Below are 18191 nucleotides of genomic sequence, written 5' to 3'. Positions count from 1 at the left end.
ATTTCAAAACAACAGCATGTCACTAAAAATATATAAAATGGGAAAATATCATGTGTTTTGTATTCTTTAGTCATTTACCTTTCAGAAAATATATACTTTTATGGGTCTTTCTCCAATAACAAAGAGCACAGAAGTTTTGGCAAATTTATACCCGTTTTTTGTGATAAAACCCTGGCAAATAGATTTCACTGAAATCTGATTTTCCTGGCAGCGAAAGGGTTAATGATAATGATGATAATAATGTACATCTGTGTAGCGCCCTTTCTCTCCAACAGCTCAGGGTGCTTTACATGACAGAAAATATGACAAATGACATAAATGATTCATCACCATTCTTTCTCATCCCTCCCACCCCCCCTCCCTCTCCCTCTCCCACTCTTCATGCCTCCAGAGTGAGCTGACATGGGTGGTGTTGGAGAAGAAGGAAGCTGAGAGTGCTTATAGATAGGTTTTAAAAAGATGAGTCTTTAGTGATGAGCGAAAAGCAGAGACAGAATCAGATGCACGGATATGATGAGGAAGGTTGTTCCAGATGTGAGGAGCAGCAAAGAAGAAAGAACGTTCACCATAGGTGTAAATGAATGCCATATGTTGTTGTTGAGAGCCCCAACGCCTACATTGAGCTTGGTAATCTATGTTAATGAACGCCTTTTGGTGTTGACAGTCCCTACGCCAACATTGAGCTTGGTAATCTATGTTAATGAATGCCTTTTGGTGTTGACAGTCCCTACGCCAACATTGAGCTTGGTAATCTATGTTAATGAATGCCTTTTGGTGTTGACAGTCCCTACGCCTACATTGAGCTTGGTAATCTGTGTTAATGAATGCCTTTTGGTGTTGACAGTCCCTACGCCTACATTGAGTTTGGTAATCTATGTTAATGAATGCCTTTTGGTGTTGACAGTCCCTACGCCTACATTGAGCTTGGTAATCTATGTTAATGAATGCCTTTTGGTGTTGTTGACAGTCCCTACGCCTACATTGAGTTTGGTAATCTGTGTTAATGAATGCCTTTTGGTGTTGACAGTCCCTACACCTACATTGAGCTTGGTAATCTGTGTTAATGAATGCCTTTTGGTGTTGACAGTCCCTACGCCTACATTGAGTTTGGTAATCTGTGTTAATGAATGCCTTTTGGTGTTGACAGTCCCTACGCCTACATTGAGCTTGGTAATCTATGTTGTTAATGAATGCCTTTTGGTGTTGACAGTCCCTACGCCTACATTGATCCTCTGCACGCCAACCTGAACACACTGTTTGTGGAGCTGTTCAAGGACGCCCTCAATGAATACGCCTATGCTGCCGAGATCGCCGGTCTGGGATACAACCTGGTCTGCTCCCTCTATGGCATCACAGTCAGTGGTGGACTTTTTGTTTTCATTGATTTTTGTAGTATTCAGGGGCTGTGCGGTGTATTCAGGCATACGTTTACAGATGGGGGGTTTCGGTGTATTTGTGTGGGCATGATTTGGGATTTTTAGTATTGTCAGTGTATTTGTGTGGGAATGATTTGGATTTGTGTGGGCGTGATTTGGCATTTTTAGTATTGTCAGTTTATTTGTGTGGGCATGATTTGGGATTTTTAGTATTGTCAGTGTATTTGTGTGGGCGTGATTTGGGATTTTTAGTATTGTCAATGTATTTGTGTGGGCATGATTTGGATTTGAGTGGGCGTGATTTGGGGTTTTTAGTATTGTCAGTGTATTTGTGTGGGCGTGATTTGGGATTTTTTTAGTATTGTCAGTGTATTTGTGAGGGCATGATTTGGGATTTTTAGTATTTTTCTTGGTGTATATATATAGATTTTTTGTGGGTTTTTTTTGTGGCCTTCCTGTTCAGTTTTGTGTCATTCATTCCTGCATAAATGAGTGTGTTGTTTCATGTGAGGTGTTCTGAGCCCTATATATGGAGAATTTGCACTATGTAAGTACTAAATATCATTAGTTTTTCATTTATATATATATATATATTTTTTTTATTGTTTATATTATTATCATTTTATTTTATTTTATTTTGTTTTTGTTTAAAAAAAAAAGAGCACATGTACAACCACACACACACACATACACAGTTGCACACACAGGCACAACCCCTCCCTCCATACACACACACACACACACACAGACACATATGCACACATAATTGCATACATATTCACCTTTTTACATACTGACACACATCTCAGAGCACGCCCTTACACATACACACATGCACACACCCAAGTACACAGACAGAGACACCCATGTCAGCGAAAACACAATCCTGTACACAAGGCTGATAAATGGTGACATTTTTTTCACAGCTGGAGGTGAAGGGTTACAACGACAAACTGGAAATTCTGCTGAAGAAGATACTGGATCGTCTGACCTGTTTCACCGTCAATCCCCAACGTTTTGACATCATCAAGGAGGCTGTAGGTTGTGTGTGTGTGTGTGAATGTGAGTGTGCATGTGTGTTTGCCTCTCTCTATGTGTGTGTCTCTGTGAATAAGTGAATAAATAAATGTATAAATAATTGAATAAATGAAGATAATAAATGAAATGAAAATGGAAAAAAATAGCTGTGTATGTCACAGTATGAGAGAGAATTACGTAATGCTGTGTGTGACAGTATGAGAGAGGATTATGTAATGCTGTGTGTGACAGTACGAGAGAGGATCACGTAATGCTCTGTGTGACAGTAAGAGAGAGGATCACGTAATGCTGTGTGTGACAGTACGAGAGAGGATCACGTAATGCTGTGTGTGACAGTACGAGAGAGGATTACGTAATGCTGTGTGTGACAGTACGAGAGAGGATCACGTAATGCTCTGTGTGACAGTAAGAGAGAGGATTATGTAATGCTGTGTGTGACAGTACGAGAGAGGATTACGTAATGCTGTGTGTGACAGTAAGAGAGAGGATTATGTAATGCTGTGTGTGACAGTACGAGAGAGGATTATGTAATGCTGTGTGTGACAGTACGAGAGAGGATCACGTAATGCTCTGTGTGACAGTAAGAGAGAGGATTATGTAATGCTGTGTGTGACAGTACGAGAGAGGATTACGTAACTTCCGAGCGGAGCAGCCCCACCAACACGCCGTGTACTACACAACGGTCATCATGTCAGAGGTCATCTGGACCAAGGACGAACTGCTGTCCGCTCTGGAAGGTGGGCACCGCGCTGTGCTGTACATGTTATGTGGCGCTGATCCTAACTCTCTGTCTCTGTCTCTGTCACTGACTCTCTCCGCCTCTGTCTCTGTCTCTGGCTCTCTGTCTTTGTCACTCTCTCCATCTCCTACTTTCTGGGGATCATCTGCTTTGCTCACTCATGCTTGCTCACATGCACACACACACACGTGCACACACTCACATCCAGACACACAGGCACATAGACACATACATGAAACACACACACACACACACACACATACACACACACACAAAACACACACACACACGTGCACACACTCACATGCAAGCATATGCCTATGTGCATACACACACAAGTTATTTTATGTGTAAGTGTTATGTGATAGATGTGTGTTTGTATTATGTGACTGATGTGTGTGTGTGTGTTGTGTGAATGTGTGTGAAAATGTACTGTGAATGATATGTGCCATGTGACCGATGTGTGTGTGTGTTGACACAGACGTGACGGTGGAGAAGCTGGAGGCCTTTATACCTCAGCTGCTGTCCTTGGTGTACGCTGAGGGTCTCATCTATGGCAATGTCACAAAACAGGTAACGCTGTCTGTCAGCTGTGATGGGGAGAGAATTATGTTGTAAAATATTATTTATCTGTTTACCGTAAAGTTCGGTCTATAAGCCGCGACTTTTTACCCCAGCTTCAACCTCTGCGGCTTATACAATGATGCGGCTTATTTGCAGATTTTAACGATCCCGGGAGTGTCACGTTCTCTCTATTCTTAGCTGCCCTTCAACTCACCAAAATCATGATTTCTGTCCATGAATTTTTGGATGAGCTTCAGGATAGTGTACTAAATGTTCATGTTTTATAAATCAAATCCGCACACATTAAAGCCTTCAGATCAGCGTTCAGTTCGACTCTGCTCAAGCTTACACCCTCATCATGCCGAAAACATGACATTATGCCTATGATGCTGCCTTCAAATTGAAGGCGATAGACCTAGCAGACGACAGTGCAAGCGACGAGCCAGCAGTGACCTCCACCTTCATGTTCATGAAGTGAAAGCGAGGCTGAAGTCAGTGACAAGATGGCGGAGGAAGCTGTGCTGTTTCTCTTCAACTCGGACACTGAAGACGAAGGTTTTAGTGGATTCATTGAGCAGGATGACGTTGAATAAATGTGACTATCCCTAAATTATGGATCTTATTTTCATTGTGTTTATTTATTATTTTTTTGTGGCACTAGCAGTATTTTCGCTTGCTTTTCTTTGTGTTGTTCCCGCTTGTGTTTATTTCATAACCTACAGTATCCACAGCTTTTCTGTAGTATGTGTTTCGGTACCTGAAATAAGTGCGGCTTATAAACCAGTGTGGCTTATGTATGTATAAAGTTTAATTTTTTCCAAAATTTAGTGGGTGCGGCTTATATACCAGTGCGCTCAATAGATCAAACTTTACGGTAATTTCTTTTACAGATGTTCTCTCAAAATATTCTGGTGCCAACAGTGAGGAATAAATGATGATGGTAATGACGATGTTAAAAATTTGAAACTACGCAGCAGACAGGAGAGAAAGCCAGGACAAAGTGATGAAAAATGTTGTTGTTGCAGAAAGCAATAGACGTCACAGTGATGATGGAGGAAACATTGAAGACCAACTGTAAAACCATAGACACTGAAGACATCACACAATGATCACTGTGGTGACGGGTGCAATAGCAGAGTGGTTAAAGCGTTGGACTTTTAATGTGAGGGTCCTGGGTTCGAATCTCGGTGACAGCGCCTGGTGTGTAAAGGGTGCAGATCTTTCCAATCTCCCAGGTCAACATAATATGTGCAGACCTGCTTGTGCCTGAACCCCCTTCATTTGTATACGCGAACAGAAGATCAAATATGCACATTAAAGATCCTGTAATCCATGTCAGCATTCGGTGGGTTATGGAAACAAGAACATACCCAGCATGCACACCCCCGAAAATGGAGTATGGCTGCCTACATGGCAGGGTGAAAACAGTCATACATGTAGAAGCCCACTCGTGTACATACAAATGAACATGGGAGTTGCAGCCCATGAACGAAGAAGAACTGTGTTGTTGCAGAAAGCGATAGATATCACAGTGATGATGGAGGAAACGCTGAAGACCAACTGTAAAACCAAAGCCCTGGTGCCCAGTCTGCACCGCAAACACAGAGAGATCCAGCTGCCTGATGGTCAGTGATGACACCTGTCCGCTGTGGGGTGTGGGTGGTGTTGGTTTGTGTCAGGTTGTAGGTGTGTCCTGATGTAAATGTGTCATGGTGTAGATGTGTTATGTTGTAGAGGTGTCATGATGTTGGTGTGTCATGGTGTAGGTGTGTCATGATGTGTGTCATGCAGTAGGTGTGTTATGATGTAGATGTGTCATGATGTAGGTGTGTTATGATGTAGAGGTGTCAGGATGTATAGGTGTCAGGATGTGTGTCAAGCTGTAGATGTGTTATGATGTAGATGTGTCGTGATGTATGTGTGTCATGATGTGGATGCATAATGATGTACATGTGTCATGATGTAGAAGTGTCATGATATACATGTGTCAGGATGTGTGTCAAGTTGCAGATATCATGACGCCACACACACACACACCAACCCTTCAGACACACACACAAAAAAAACACCCACGCTTGTACGGACATGTTTCACCAAGCTTAGCCAGATTTTGTGAAAGTAGAGACTGGAAGCGATGGTCCCCGTGTGCAGGGTGTTACTACGTGCACCAGCAGGGCAACGAGGTGCACAACAGCTCCAGCCTGGAGATCTACTACCAGGTGGGCATGCAGAACACGGAGAGCAACGCCCTTCTGGAACTCTTCTGTCAGGTCATCGGCGACCAGTGCTTCAACGTTCTGCGCACCCAGGAGCAGCTGGGTAGGCCAGGGTGCTTTCTGTGGGGGGGGGGGGGGGGGGTGGATGTGGGGGTGGGGGTGGGGGGTGTGTGGAGAACCGTTTGGTATCATACTGGTTTCTGTGTTGGTATTTTGGCATGTTGGTGTTTTTTTGGGGGTGGGGTTTTTTTTTTTTTTTTGTCCTTTATTTTAGTTTGTTTTGGTATTAAGACAGGCACTGTGACTGAGGCAGTTTTATCTGGGTACACTGATTTCTGGGTACATTATGTTCACTATGACTAAATGAGGGTATCTGGTTTCAGGGTACATTGTGTCAGCTATGACCAAATCAGGGTGTCTGTGATTTCAGGTACACTGTGTTAGCCATGACAAAATGAGAGTACACTGGTTTCAGGGTACATTGTGTTAGCTATGGCTAAATGAGGGTATCTGTGGTTTCAGGGTACATTATGTTAGCCATGACAAAATGAGGGTCTCTGTGGTTTCAGGGTACATAGTGTTAGCCATGACAAAATGAGAGTCTGTGGTTTCAGGGTACATAGTGTTAGCCATGACAAAATGAGGGTATCTGTGGTTTCAGGGTACATAGTGTTAGCCATGACTAAATGAGGGTATCTGTGGTTTCAGGGTACATTGTGTTAGCCATGACAAAATCAGGGTATCTGTGGTTTCAGGGTACATAGTGTCATCTATGACTAAATGAGGGTATCTGTGGTTTCAGGGTACATAGTGTTATCTAAGACAAAATAAGGGTGCCTGTGGTTTCAGGGTACATAGTGTTAGCCATGACTAAATGAGGGTATCTGTGGTTTCAGGGTACATAGTGTTCAGCGGGGTGCGGCGGGTGAAGGGGGTGCAGGGTACATAGCGTTATCCATGACTAAATGAGGGTATCTGTGGTTTCAGGGTACATAGTGTTCAGCGGGGTGCGGCGGGTAAAGGGGGTGCAGGGTACATAGCGTTATCCATGACTAAATGAGGGTATCTGTGGTTTCAGGGTACATAGTGTTCAGCGGGGTGCGGCGGACGAAGGGGGTGCAGGGTACATAGCGTTATCCATGACTAAATGAGGGTATCTGTGGTTTCAGGGTACATAGTGTTCAGCGGGGTGCGGCGGGCGAAGGGGGTGCAGGGTACATAGCGTTATCCATGACTAAATGAGGGTATCTGTGGTTTCAGGGTACATAGTGTTCAGCGGGGTGCGGCGGACGAAGGGGGTGCAGGGTACATAGCGTTATCCATGACTAAATGAGGGTATCTGTGGTTTCAGGGTACATAGTGTTCAGCGGGGTGCGGCGGGCGAAGGGGGTGCAGGGCCTGAGGGTGATCATCCAGTCCAACAGAAGCCCAGCCTACGTGGAGGGTCGGGTTGAGGCCTTCCTGCAGAAGATGGAGGTGGGTGCTGTGACAGGGCTGGTGCTGCTGGGTCAGTGTGTTGGCTGTTTGTGTGGATAGAGTGGGTGTGGGTGGGTGTGTGTGTTGCTGTGTGTGTGTGTGTGTGTGTGTGTGTTGCTGTACATGTCATGATGTGTGTGTGTGTGTTGCTGTATACATGTGTGTGTGTGTGTTGCTGTATACATGTGTGTGTGTTGCTGTATATGTGTGTGTGTGTGTTGCTGTATATGTGTGTGTGTGTTGCTGCATGTGTGTGTGTGTGTGTGTTGCTCTATATGTGTGTGTGTTGCTGTACATGTCATGATGTGTGTGTGTGTGTGTTGCTGTATACATGTGTGTGTGTGTTGCTGTACATGTGTGTGTGTGTTGCTGTATACATGTGTGTGTGTGTTGCTGTATGCGTGCGTGTGTGTGTGTTGCTGTATACATGTGTGTGTGTGTGTTGCTCTATATGTGTGTGTGTGGCTGTATACATGTGTGTGTGTTGCTGTATACATGTGTGTGTGTGTTTCTGTACATGTCACGAGATCTGTTTATATGTATATGTGTGTTTGTGTGTGTGTTGCTCTGTATGTGTGTGTGTGTGTGACAGGGGGAGATCCGGGACATGGGGCAGGAGGATTTCAAGAAGCACGTGTCGGCCTTGGTGACGAGACGACTGGAGAAACCCAAACGTCTGGCGGTGCAGAACGCCAAGTATTGGACAGAGATCCTCTGTCAGCAGTACAACTTCGACAGAGGTCAGTCTTGTCTGTTCTCACCTGATGACAGAGGTCAGTTCTTGTCTGTTCTCACCTGATGACAGAGGTCAGTTCTTGTCTGTTCTCACCTGGCTACAGAGGTCAGTTCTTGTCTGTTCTCACCTGGCTACAGAGGTCAGTTCTTGTCTGTTCTCACCTGGCTACAGAGGTCAGTTCTTGTCTGTTCTCACCTGATGACAGAGGTCAGTCCTTGTCTGTTCTCACCTGGCTACAGAGGTCAGTTCTTGTCTGTTCTCACCTGGCTACAGAGGTCAGTTCTTGTCTGTTCTCACCTGATGACAGAGGTCAGTTCTTGTCTGTTCTCACCTGATGACAGAGGTCAGTTCTTGTCTGTTCTCACCTGGCTACAGAGGTCAGTTCTTGTCTGTTCTCACCTGATGACAGAGGTCAGTTCTTGTCTGTTCTCACCTGATGACAGAGGTCAGTTCTTGTCTGTTCTCACCTGGCTACAGAGGTCAGTTATTGTCTGTTCTCACCTGGCTACAGAGGTCAGTTCTTGTCTGTTTTCACCTGGCTATAGAGGTCAGTTCTTGTCTGTTTTCACCTGGCTATAGAGGTCAGTTCTTGTCTGTTCTCACCTGGCTACAGAGGTCAGTTCTTGTCTGTTCTCACCTGGCTACAGAGGTCAGTCCATGTCTGTTCTCACCTGATGACAGAGGTCAGTTCTTGTCTGTTCTCACCTGGCTACAGAGGTCAGTTCTTGTCTGTTCTCACCTGATGACAGAGGTCAGTCCTTGTCTGTTCATACCTGGCTACAGAGGTCAGTTCTTGTCTGTTCTCACCTGATGACAGAGGTCAGTCCTTGTCTGTTCATACCTGGCTACAGAGGTCAGTTCTTGTCTGTTCATACCTGGCTACAGAGGTCAGTTCTTGTCTGTTCTCACCTGATGACAGAGGTCAGTCCTTGTCTGTTCTCACCTGGCTACAGAGGTCAGTTCTTGTCTGTTCTCACCTGGCTACAGAGGTCAGTTATTGTCTGTTCTCACCTGGCTACAGAGGTCAGTCCTTGTCTGTTCATACCTGGCTACAGAGGTCTGTTGTTGTCTGTTCATACCTGGCTACAGAGGTCTGCTGTCTGTTCATACCTGGCTACAGAGGTCAGTCCTTGTCTGTTCATACCTGGCTACAGAGGTCTGCTGTCTGTTCACACCTGGCTGCAGAGGTCTGTTGTCTGTTCATACCTGGCTACAGAGGTCTGTTGTTGTCTGTTCACACCTGGCTACAGAGGTCTGCTGTCTGTTCATACCTGGCTACAGAGGTCTGTTGTTGTCTGTTCATACCTGGCTACACACAAGGAGGCACAGTGGCAGAATCAGTAAAGCGTTGGACTCGTGGTCCAGTGTTCACCAGTGATCAGGGTTCCAGGCCCCGGTTCAGCATGGCGTTGTGTCCTTGGGAAAGGGCACTTTACTCTAATGTTTCTCCACCTAGGTGTCAGTGGGTACCTGATGTCAGGTTGGTGAAGGTTAACTCTCTCCATACGAATGGCGAAAGAGACGACGTTAACAGCGTTTCACCCCAATTACCATCATCAAAATATTGCAGGCGGAAGGCTCTTATACTGAAGAGGTGGATGTTGACAAAGAATACCACAGTTCTGACGACGGAAGCTAAAGCTTGGGTCATTCAGACACCCACTGGACATCCGAGGGGTCTGTGTAGAGGAGAAGAGAGGACTGGCCGTACTGAGTGAGTTAAGACAGTGTGGGGTGAGGATTGGGCCCCGCCTTTCATTGCGGAGCCCTTGACACGGTGGATATGTATTCAATTCGTAAACGATGAGCAGACAAAATGTTCACTGTTTACTGTCTTATTCTTCAGTCTTGGGAAACAGCATCTGTGTGATTGTGTGTGTGTGTGTGTGTGTGTGTGTGTGTATCTCTGTGTGTGTGTCTGTGTGTGCTGTGTTGCACTGATGTGTGGTGCATGTGAGCAGATAATGTAAATTCTTTTATGTTTCACCTGCATGTACCTTTATACAGAACAACTAACTGTGCTTGTCTTTCAGACAACGTTGAAGTGGAGTTCTTGAAAACTGTCACCAAAGACGACCTGTTCAAATTCTACAAGGTCAGTGACTCGTAGCCATGTGAACAGTAAGGACTGTGTGGCTGTGTGTGTGATGTATGTGTTGTCATCAGACTTCAGTTTCACTTTCACTTTCTCAAGAAGGCATCTCTGCATTCAGGCAAATTCATACACGCTACACCACACCTGCTAGGCAGACGCCTGACAGCAGCATAACCCAACGTGCTTGTCAGGCCTTGAGTGCATGCTGTTATATTTGTGTACCTATCAGAGTGGATTTCTTCTTTAGAATTTTGCAACACTCTCGTTGCCATGGGTTCTTTTTCAGTGCACCAAGTGCGTGTTGCACATGGGACCTCGGTTTATCATCTCATCCGAAAGACGCTCAGTTTGATTTTCCAAACTTGGGAGAAAAGGCGAGAGCGGGATTCAAACCCACACCTCACGGACTCTCTGTGTTGGCAGCTGAGCGTCTTGACCATTCTGCCACCTTCCTCCATCCCCACCCATCCCCCGACACTAAGACACACACAACATACACAGAGTGGAAAAAGCAGAGTTGTTGGGGTGTGTTCATGAAAAAGATCGCCCTTGACACCCATCCCTAACCCTACCCCCCCCCAACCCCCCCCACCATGTGATGAAAGCAGAGTTGTTGTTGGGGTGTGTTCAGGAAAAAGATTGCCCTTGACACCCCTCCCTAACCCTCCCCCCCCCACCATGTGATAAAAGCAGTGTTGTTGGGGTGTGTTCAGGAAAAAGATTGCCCTTGACACCCCTCCCTAACCCTCCCCCCCCACCATGTGATGAAAGCAGTGGTGTTGGAGTGTGTTCAGGAAAAAGATTGCCCTTGACACCCCTCCCTAACCCTCCCCCCCCCACCATGTGATGAAAGCAGTGGTGTTGGGGTGTGTTCAGGAAAAAGATTGCCCTTGACACCCCTCCCTAACCCTCCCCCCCCCCACCATGTGATGAAAGCAGTGGTGTTGGAGTGTGTTCAGGAAAAAGATCGCCCTTGACACCCCTCCCTAACCCTCCCCCCCCCCCACCATGTGATAAAAGCAGTGGTGTTGGAGTGTGTTCAGGAAAAAGATCGCCCTTGACACCCCTCCCTAACCCTCCCCCCACCCACCATGTGATAAAAGCAGTGGTGTTGGGGTGTGTTCAGAAAAAAGATTGCCCTTGACACCCCTCCCTAACCCTCCCCCCCCCACCATGTGATAAAAGCAGTGGTGTTGGGGTGTGTTCAGGAAAAAGATTGCCCTTGACACCCCTCCCTAACCCTCCGCCCCCCCCCCCCCATGTGATAAAAGCAGTGGTGTTGGGGTGTGTTCATGAAAAAGATCGCCCTTGACACCCCTCCCCACCTCATCCCCCCCCTCCCCTTACTTACTTACTTATGCCCATCGCTCCTGGTGGAGCATAGGCCATCAACGACCCCTCACCATCGCACTCTGTTCTGGCCATTCCAGTCCAGCTGGTTCCCCCCCTCCCCACCATGTGATAAAAGCAGTGGTGTTGGGGTGTGTTCAGGAAATAAACCTTGACGTTCCCCACCCCCACCACCCTCCCCCTCCCCATGTGCAGAGATGTCAGCTGTAACGGTTTTGCTGTATTTTGTTCTGCTGGATCGCATTTTGTTCCGACGTTACACCAACGTCAAAATTGTTCCGATGAGTTCATTTTCAGTTACGTAGCATGGTCACATGCCTTCCAGTCATAACATTACCCAGACGCTCTGGACCTATTGATCACGAGGTCAGGGCAGTCACTGCTAACCTTCAACTTGGGTTATTATGCTCAGCTACTCGTGTGCGTGTTTACATTGAAACAGGATTGAGTGGACCAATCGGCTTAATCGTAGAAGTTACGCCGTGTTGTACGTAGGCGCAAGTGTTTGTACGCCTTGTAGAAAGACTGTATGTTTGCTGATGTGACTTGGAGTCGGAGCATTCCGACCAAATTCAAAGTGTTCCTGCCAAATTTCCTCATTGTTCCTACAAACACTTGACAGGGGTTGGTATGTCTGCATGTGGTAAGATCAGTGCTGCTGGGGTGTGTTCAGGAGAAGATCGCCCTCGACGCCCCCCAGCGTCACAAGCTGTCGGTGCACATCGTGTCCCAGGCCGGGGAGCAGAACAACGGAGGGACAGAGGAGGGGGTGTCCTCGCAGGAGATCGACACACCTGACGGGCTGATGCCGCCCCCCCTTCTACCTGAGGTACACTGCTGGCCCTCCTGTCTTCTCTCTCTCTCCATCCTTGATTCACTTTCACTGTCTGTAGAACTGATCACCGTCCCTGTTTCACTGTCACTGTCTGTAGAACTGATCACCGTCCCTGTTTCACTGTCTGTAGAACTGATCACCATCCTTGATTCACTTTCACTGTCTGTAGAACTGATCACCATCCTTGATTCACTTTCACTGTCTGTAGAACTGATCACCATCCTTGTTTCACTTTCACTGTCTGTAGAACTGATCACCATCCCTGTTTCACTTTCACTGTCTGTAGAACTGATCACCATCCCTGTTTCACTGTCACTGTCTGTAGAACTGATCACCATCTCTGTTTCACTGTCTGTAGAACTGATCACCATCCCTGTTTCACTGTCTGTAGAACTGATCACCATCCCTGTTTCACTGTCTGTAGAACTGATCACCATCCCTGTTTCACTGTCTGTAGAACTGATCACCATCCCTGTTTCACTGTCTGTAGAACTGATCACCATCCCTGTTTCACTGTCTGTAGAACTGATCACCATCCCTGTTTCACTGTCACTGTCTGTAGAACTGATCACCATCCCTGTTTCACTGTCTGTAGAACTGATCACCATCCCTGTTTCACTTTCACTGTCTGTAGAACTGATCACCATCCCTGTTTCACTGTCTGTAGAACTGATCACCATCCCTGTTTCACTTTCACTGTCTGTAGAACTGATCACCATCCCTGTTTCACTGTCTGTAGAACTGATCACCATCCCTGTTTCACTGTCTGTAGAACTGATCACCATCTCTGTTTCACTGTCTGTAGAACTGATCACCATCCCTGTTTCACTGTCACTGTCTGTAGAACTGATCACCATCCCTGTTTCACTGTCACTGTCTGTAGAACTGATCACCATCCCTGTTTCACTGTCTGTAGAACTGATCACCATCCCTGTTTCACTGTCTGTAGAACTGATCACCATCCCTGTTTCACTGTCACTGTCTGTAGAACTGATCACCATCCCTGTTTCACTGTCTGTAGAACTGATCACCATCCCTGTTTCACTTTCACTGTCTGTAGAACTGATCACCATCCCTGTTTCACTGTCTGTAGAACTGATCACCATCCTTGTTTCACTTTCACTGTCTGTAGAACTGATCACCATCCCTGTTTCACTGTCTGTAGAACTGATCACCATCCCTGTTTCACTGTCTGTAGAACTGATCACCATCCCTGTTTCACTGTCTGTAGAACTGATCACCATCCCTGTTTCACTTTCACTGTCTGTAGAACTGATCACAATCCTTGTTTCACTGTCTGTAGAACTGATCACCATCCCTGTTTCACTGTCTGTAGAACTGATCACAATCCTTGTTTCACTGTCTGTAGAACTGATCACCATCCCTGTTTCACTGTCTGTAGAACTGATCACCATCCCTGTTTCACTGTCTGTAGAACTGATCACCATCCCTGTTTCACTGTCTGTAGAACTGATCACCATCCCTGTTTCACTGTCTGTAGAACTGATCACCATCTCTGTTTCACTGTCTGTAGAACTGATCACCATCCCTGTTTCACTGTCTGTAGAACTGATCACCATCCCTGTTTCACTGTCACTGTCTGTAGAACTGATCACCATCCCTGTTTCACTGTCTGTAGAACTGATCACCATCCTTGTTTCACTGTCTGTAGAACTGATCACCATCCCTGTTTCACTGTCTGTAGAACTGATCACAATCCCTGTTTCACTGTCACTGTCTGTAGAACTGATCACCATCCCTGTTTCACTGTCTGTAGAACTGATCACCATCCCTGTTTCACTGTCTGTAGAACTGATCACCATCCCTGTTTCACTGTCACTGTCTGTAGAACTGATCACCATCCCTGTTTCACTGTCACTGTCTGTAGAACTGATCACCATCCCTGTTTCACTGTCTGTAGAACTGATCACCATCCTTGTTTCACTGTCTGTAGAACTGATCACCATCCCTGTTTCACTGTCTGTAGAACTGATCACCATCCCTGTTTCACTGTCACTGTCTGTAGAACTGATCACCATCCCTGTTTCACTGTCACTGTCTGTAGAACTGATCACCATCCTTGTTTCACTTTCACTGTCTGTAGAACTGATCACAATCCCTGTTTCACTATCTGTAGAACTGATCACAATCCTTGTTTCACTGTCTGTAGAACTGATCACCATCCCTGTTTCACTGTCACTGTCTGTAGAACTGATCACCATCCTTGTTTCACTTTCACTGTCTGTAGAACTGATCACCATCCCTGTTTCACTGTCTGTAGAACTGATCACAATCCCTGTTTCACTGTCTGTAGAACTGATCACCATCCCTGTTTCACTGTCTGTAGAACTGATGCTGAGGTGTTCCTTTTCCAAGCATTGTCTGTATGATTGTGGTGCTTCCGTTTTGTTTCTGGTATTCTGTTGAGCTGCACCTGTTTCTTCTTTATTTGTGTGTGTTTGGTGTGTGTGTGTGTGTGTGTGTGTGTGTGTGTGTATGTATGTATGTGTGTGTGTGTGTTTGGTGTGTGTGTGTGTGTGTTTGGTGTGTGTGTGTGTGTGTGCTCTGTGTCTGACTAACATGTTATTGTAAAGCACTTTGTAAGTGTATCATCATCATCATCATCATCCTTTATCATTATTCTTATTCTTATCATTTCTGTTATCATCAGATGTGTGAGTGTGTGTGTGTTCTTGTGCGCTTTGTATCTGACTTATATGTTGATGTAAAGCACTTTGAGAGGTTTGAAAGCATTATATGAGTGTACTTCTGTTATTATTATTATTATTGATATTATTATTATGAATAAGCACTATATAAGTGTACTATTATTATTATTGTTATTATTATTATGAATGAGCACTATGCAAGTGTACTGTTAGTATGATTCTTATTATGAATGGCGTGTCAATGTTTGTGACTGTCATTATTGTTATTAACATTATGAATAGACACTATGTAAGTGTACTGTTACATTATTGTTATTATTATTATTATTATAAATGAGCACTATATAAATGTACTGTTATTATGATGATGATGGTGATGATTATGTAGGGCCTGTCACTGTTTGTGTGACGTTGCAGGCGGAGATAGTGCAGGACATTGTGGACTTCAAACAAAGTCTTCCTCTCTACCCCCTGGTCCGTCCCTTCATCGACCTCACCAAGGCACGGTCCAAGTTGTGAGCCATCGCATCCAACCCTACCCAGCACTCTGTCTGTCTGTCTGTCTGTCTGTCTGTCCGCTGTCAAGGGGAGAGAACTGGACGCCTGTCTGTCTGCCTGTCTGTCTGTCTGTCTCCAATCACACATCCACAGTCACGAGAGGCCCTCATATTCCAAACAAAAAATCAGAAAAATAAAGTGATAAAAAGCTGCAGAGGACACTATTGTGTTGGTAGATTTTTACAGAAGTCGTGTGTGTCTGTCTGTCTGTCTCCACTGACACATCCACACTTACAAGAGGCCTGCCTGTTCCAAAAAAAAAAAAAAAAAAAGACCAGCACACACACACACAAAAATGAAAAGATAAGAATAAAAAATAAGAATGAATAAAAAGCTCCGGAAGACACCAGTGAGTCAATAGATTTCACAGAAGTACTGTGATGACAGTGGGTTGTTCCATTGTTGTACAGCTACTGTGTAGGACTGTGGTGGTAATCAGTAGGTTTAAGTTGGGTGGTTGTGATGTAAGTACTGTGATGACAGTGGGTTGTTCCATTGTTGTACAGCTGCTGTATAAAGCTGGCGAAATCAGTAGGTTTAAGTTGGGTAGTTGTGATTTACCTTGAACAAAGCAGCCAGAGCCTGCATCATGGGGAAACATTTTAAATCCACACACAGTCCTTGACGCTTGTTTGTGTGTGTGTCTGTGTGTCTGTGGTCAGTTGGTTGCTCAATCCATTTTATCTCCCACTTCAGGAATGGTTTGGCCAGTTAGCGTTTGTTGGCAGTGTCAGATCCATTTTTTACTGCGTCAGGTCTTGGTCATAAGATTGTGTGTAACAGTATTTAACTATGACTGGGATATTTTATTATGGATCCTTTTGTCATTCCTTTGTCAGGTAATTATACAGCTTGTCTTCAGCCACACTGTATTTTGTTAACACGTTTGTCATTGTAGATTTAAAAAAGTTTTTTTTTTTATAGTTTCTTTTGCTTGAAAGCTGAAGTCTGGAGCACAATATAATGACTTTAAGTTTGGTGTCATATACTGTACCATGTCAAACTGATGCAAACTAGGCCTATCGGTTTGCTCTGCTTGGCCAAATTTCGCGCGGCTAACAGTGAAAAGACGACCCGTCTTGCCCGGTCCGCTCTTAGCCAATCAAACGCCTCTAAAAGCTATAAGCGCTTAGATTCTTCCATGTTAGCGTCATCCCACTGGCCCCTGTCAGTTTGGGTGGCTGCAGTGATTGAGCTCAAGGACTGGAGTCGGTTGTGTGAAGACATCAGATGGTATGGGCTGGGTGTGGAATGGGCTGATCATGGCAGGTGAAAAGTAGCGAGGGCTTTTTGTCAGTTACTTGTCTTGTTGGCGCTTTTCCTCAAACATCCTTCGCAGTTCCAGAATGGAGCGTGTCACTGCTCCAGAAAGGTCAGGAAGGGGAGAGACATCAGTGGAACGTTTTGTTAGAGCAGACATTTGTTTTCCTTCTTCCTCTGCCAGTTCTCAGTGATTGACTGGTGTGTAATGCTCTTTGATTGGTCTCTGCACAAGATTCAGAGTTAGTGAAATACTGGTTATTATTATTATTGATTATTATTTGAAAAGTTTCCTGTGATTCAATTTAGACTGATCCCATATGATTCGTTTGAATGAGAATGCATGTGCAGCCATAGTTATTGGTCAGATGAGGTGAGAAGTCTTTTAATTATTGTGAGTTTCAGTTTGTTCCTACAAATTGTGGATTTGGGAAAAAGCAGGGTATCAGTCAGATGTAAACGGCACACTACGACACAGTGATGGACATTGCTGACGAACAGTCACAAACACAAGAAGGTTATCCGCAACAAGTGCAAAATAACAAAAACAAACCCCCCCCCCCATCCCTCCTGCCCCCAACCTCCCACCCCTTCCCCCAACGAAACATGGTACTCACCACACACTGCGATCACCACCGCTGGCGACAAAAGTGTTCTCACCCACGTTTTTATTTTTGTTTGCCTGAAGAACCCGGGACACTGAGCCTAGTCATACAGTGATCATGTAAACAGCTGCAGCTGTCTGCTGACGCTGGCTTCTGACAGAGTGCGTGAATGGTGTTTTTGGCTGCTTGGTGCGATGCCCGTGGTGTGCGACAGTGGTGACGACATGTGCCAGTGTGGAGAGAGGTGTGGAAGGGGTGACGTCAGTGTGTGACGTCCTCTCTCCAGTGATGACAGGTGGTGACGACAGGTGTTGGCATGGAGGGCGTGAAGGGGCAGTAACTGATGTTAGCATGGAGGGTGTGAAGGGGCAGTAACTGATGTTAGCATGGAGGGTGTGAAGGGGCAGTAACTGATGTTAGTATGGAGGGTGTCAAGGGGCAGTAACTGATGTTAGTATGGAGGGTGTGAAGGGGCAGTAACTGATGTTAGCATGGAGGGTGTCAAGGGGCAGTAACTGATGTTAGTATGGAGGGTGTCAAGGGGCAGTAACTGATGTTAGTATGGAGGGTGTCAAGGGGCAGTAACTGATGTTAGTATGGATGGTGTCAAGGGGCAGTAACTGATGTTAGTATGGAGGGTGTCAAGGGGCAGTAACTGATGTTAGTATGGATGG

General features: G+C 45.5%; 1 protein-coding gene across 1 annotated transcript in view; it reads left to right on the top strand.

Annotated features, from left to right (window-relative positions):
• LOC143293933 (insulin-degrading enzyme-like) overlaps positions 1-17970 on the top strand; it is a 45995-nt gene extending 28025 nt beyond the window's left edge. Inside the window, exons 19-29 of the mRNA XM_076605322.1 lie at positions 1211-1355; positions 2303-2413; positions 3031-3151; positions 3635-3726; positions 5231-5342; positions 5869-6036; positions 7285-7409; positions 8002-8149; positions 10179-10240; positions 12264-12419; positions 15512-17970. Of these exons, the coding sequence (XP_076461437.1) occupies positions 1211-1355; positions 2303-2413; positions 3031-3151; positions 3635-3726; positions 5231-5342; positions 5869-6036; positions 7285-7409; positions 8002-8149; positions 10179-10240; positions 12264-12419; positions 15512-15613 (1342 nt within the window). The 3' untranslated portion in view covers positions 15614-17970. The remainder of the gene's footprint in view (positions 1-1210; positions 1356-2302; positions 2414-3030; positions 3152-3634; positions 3727-5230; positions 5343-5868; positions 6037-7284; positions 7410-8001; positions 8150-10178; positions 10241-12263; positions 12420-15511) is intronic.
• The last annotated feature ends 221 nt before the right edge of the window (positions 17971-18191 follow it).

The sequence above is a fragment of the Babylonia areolata genome, chromosome 19 (assembly GCF_041734735.1).
Source record: "Babylonia areolata isolate BAREFJ2019XMU chromosome 19, ASM4173473v1, whole genome shotgun sequence".
In the NCBI taxonomy this organism is placed as follows: Eukaryota; Metazoa; Mollusca; class Gastropoda; order Neogastropoda; family Buccinidae; genus Babylonia; species Babylonia areolata.
This window is presented reverse-complemented; position numbering and strand designations above follow the sequence as displayed.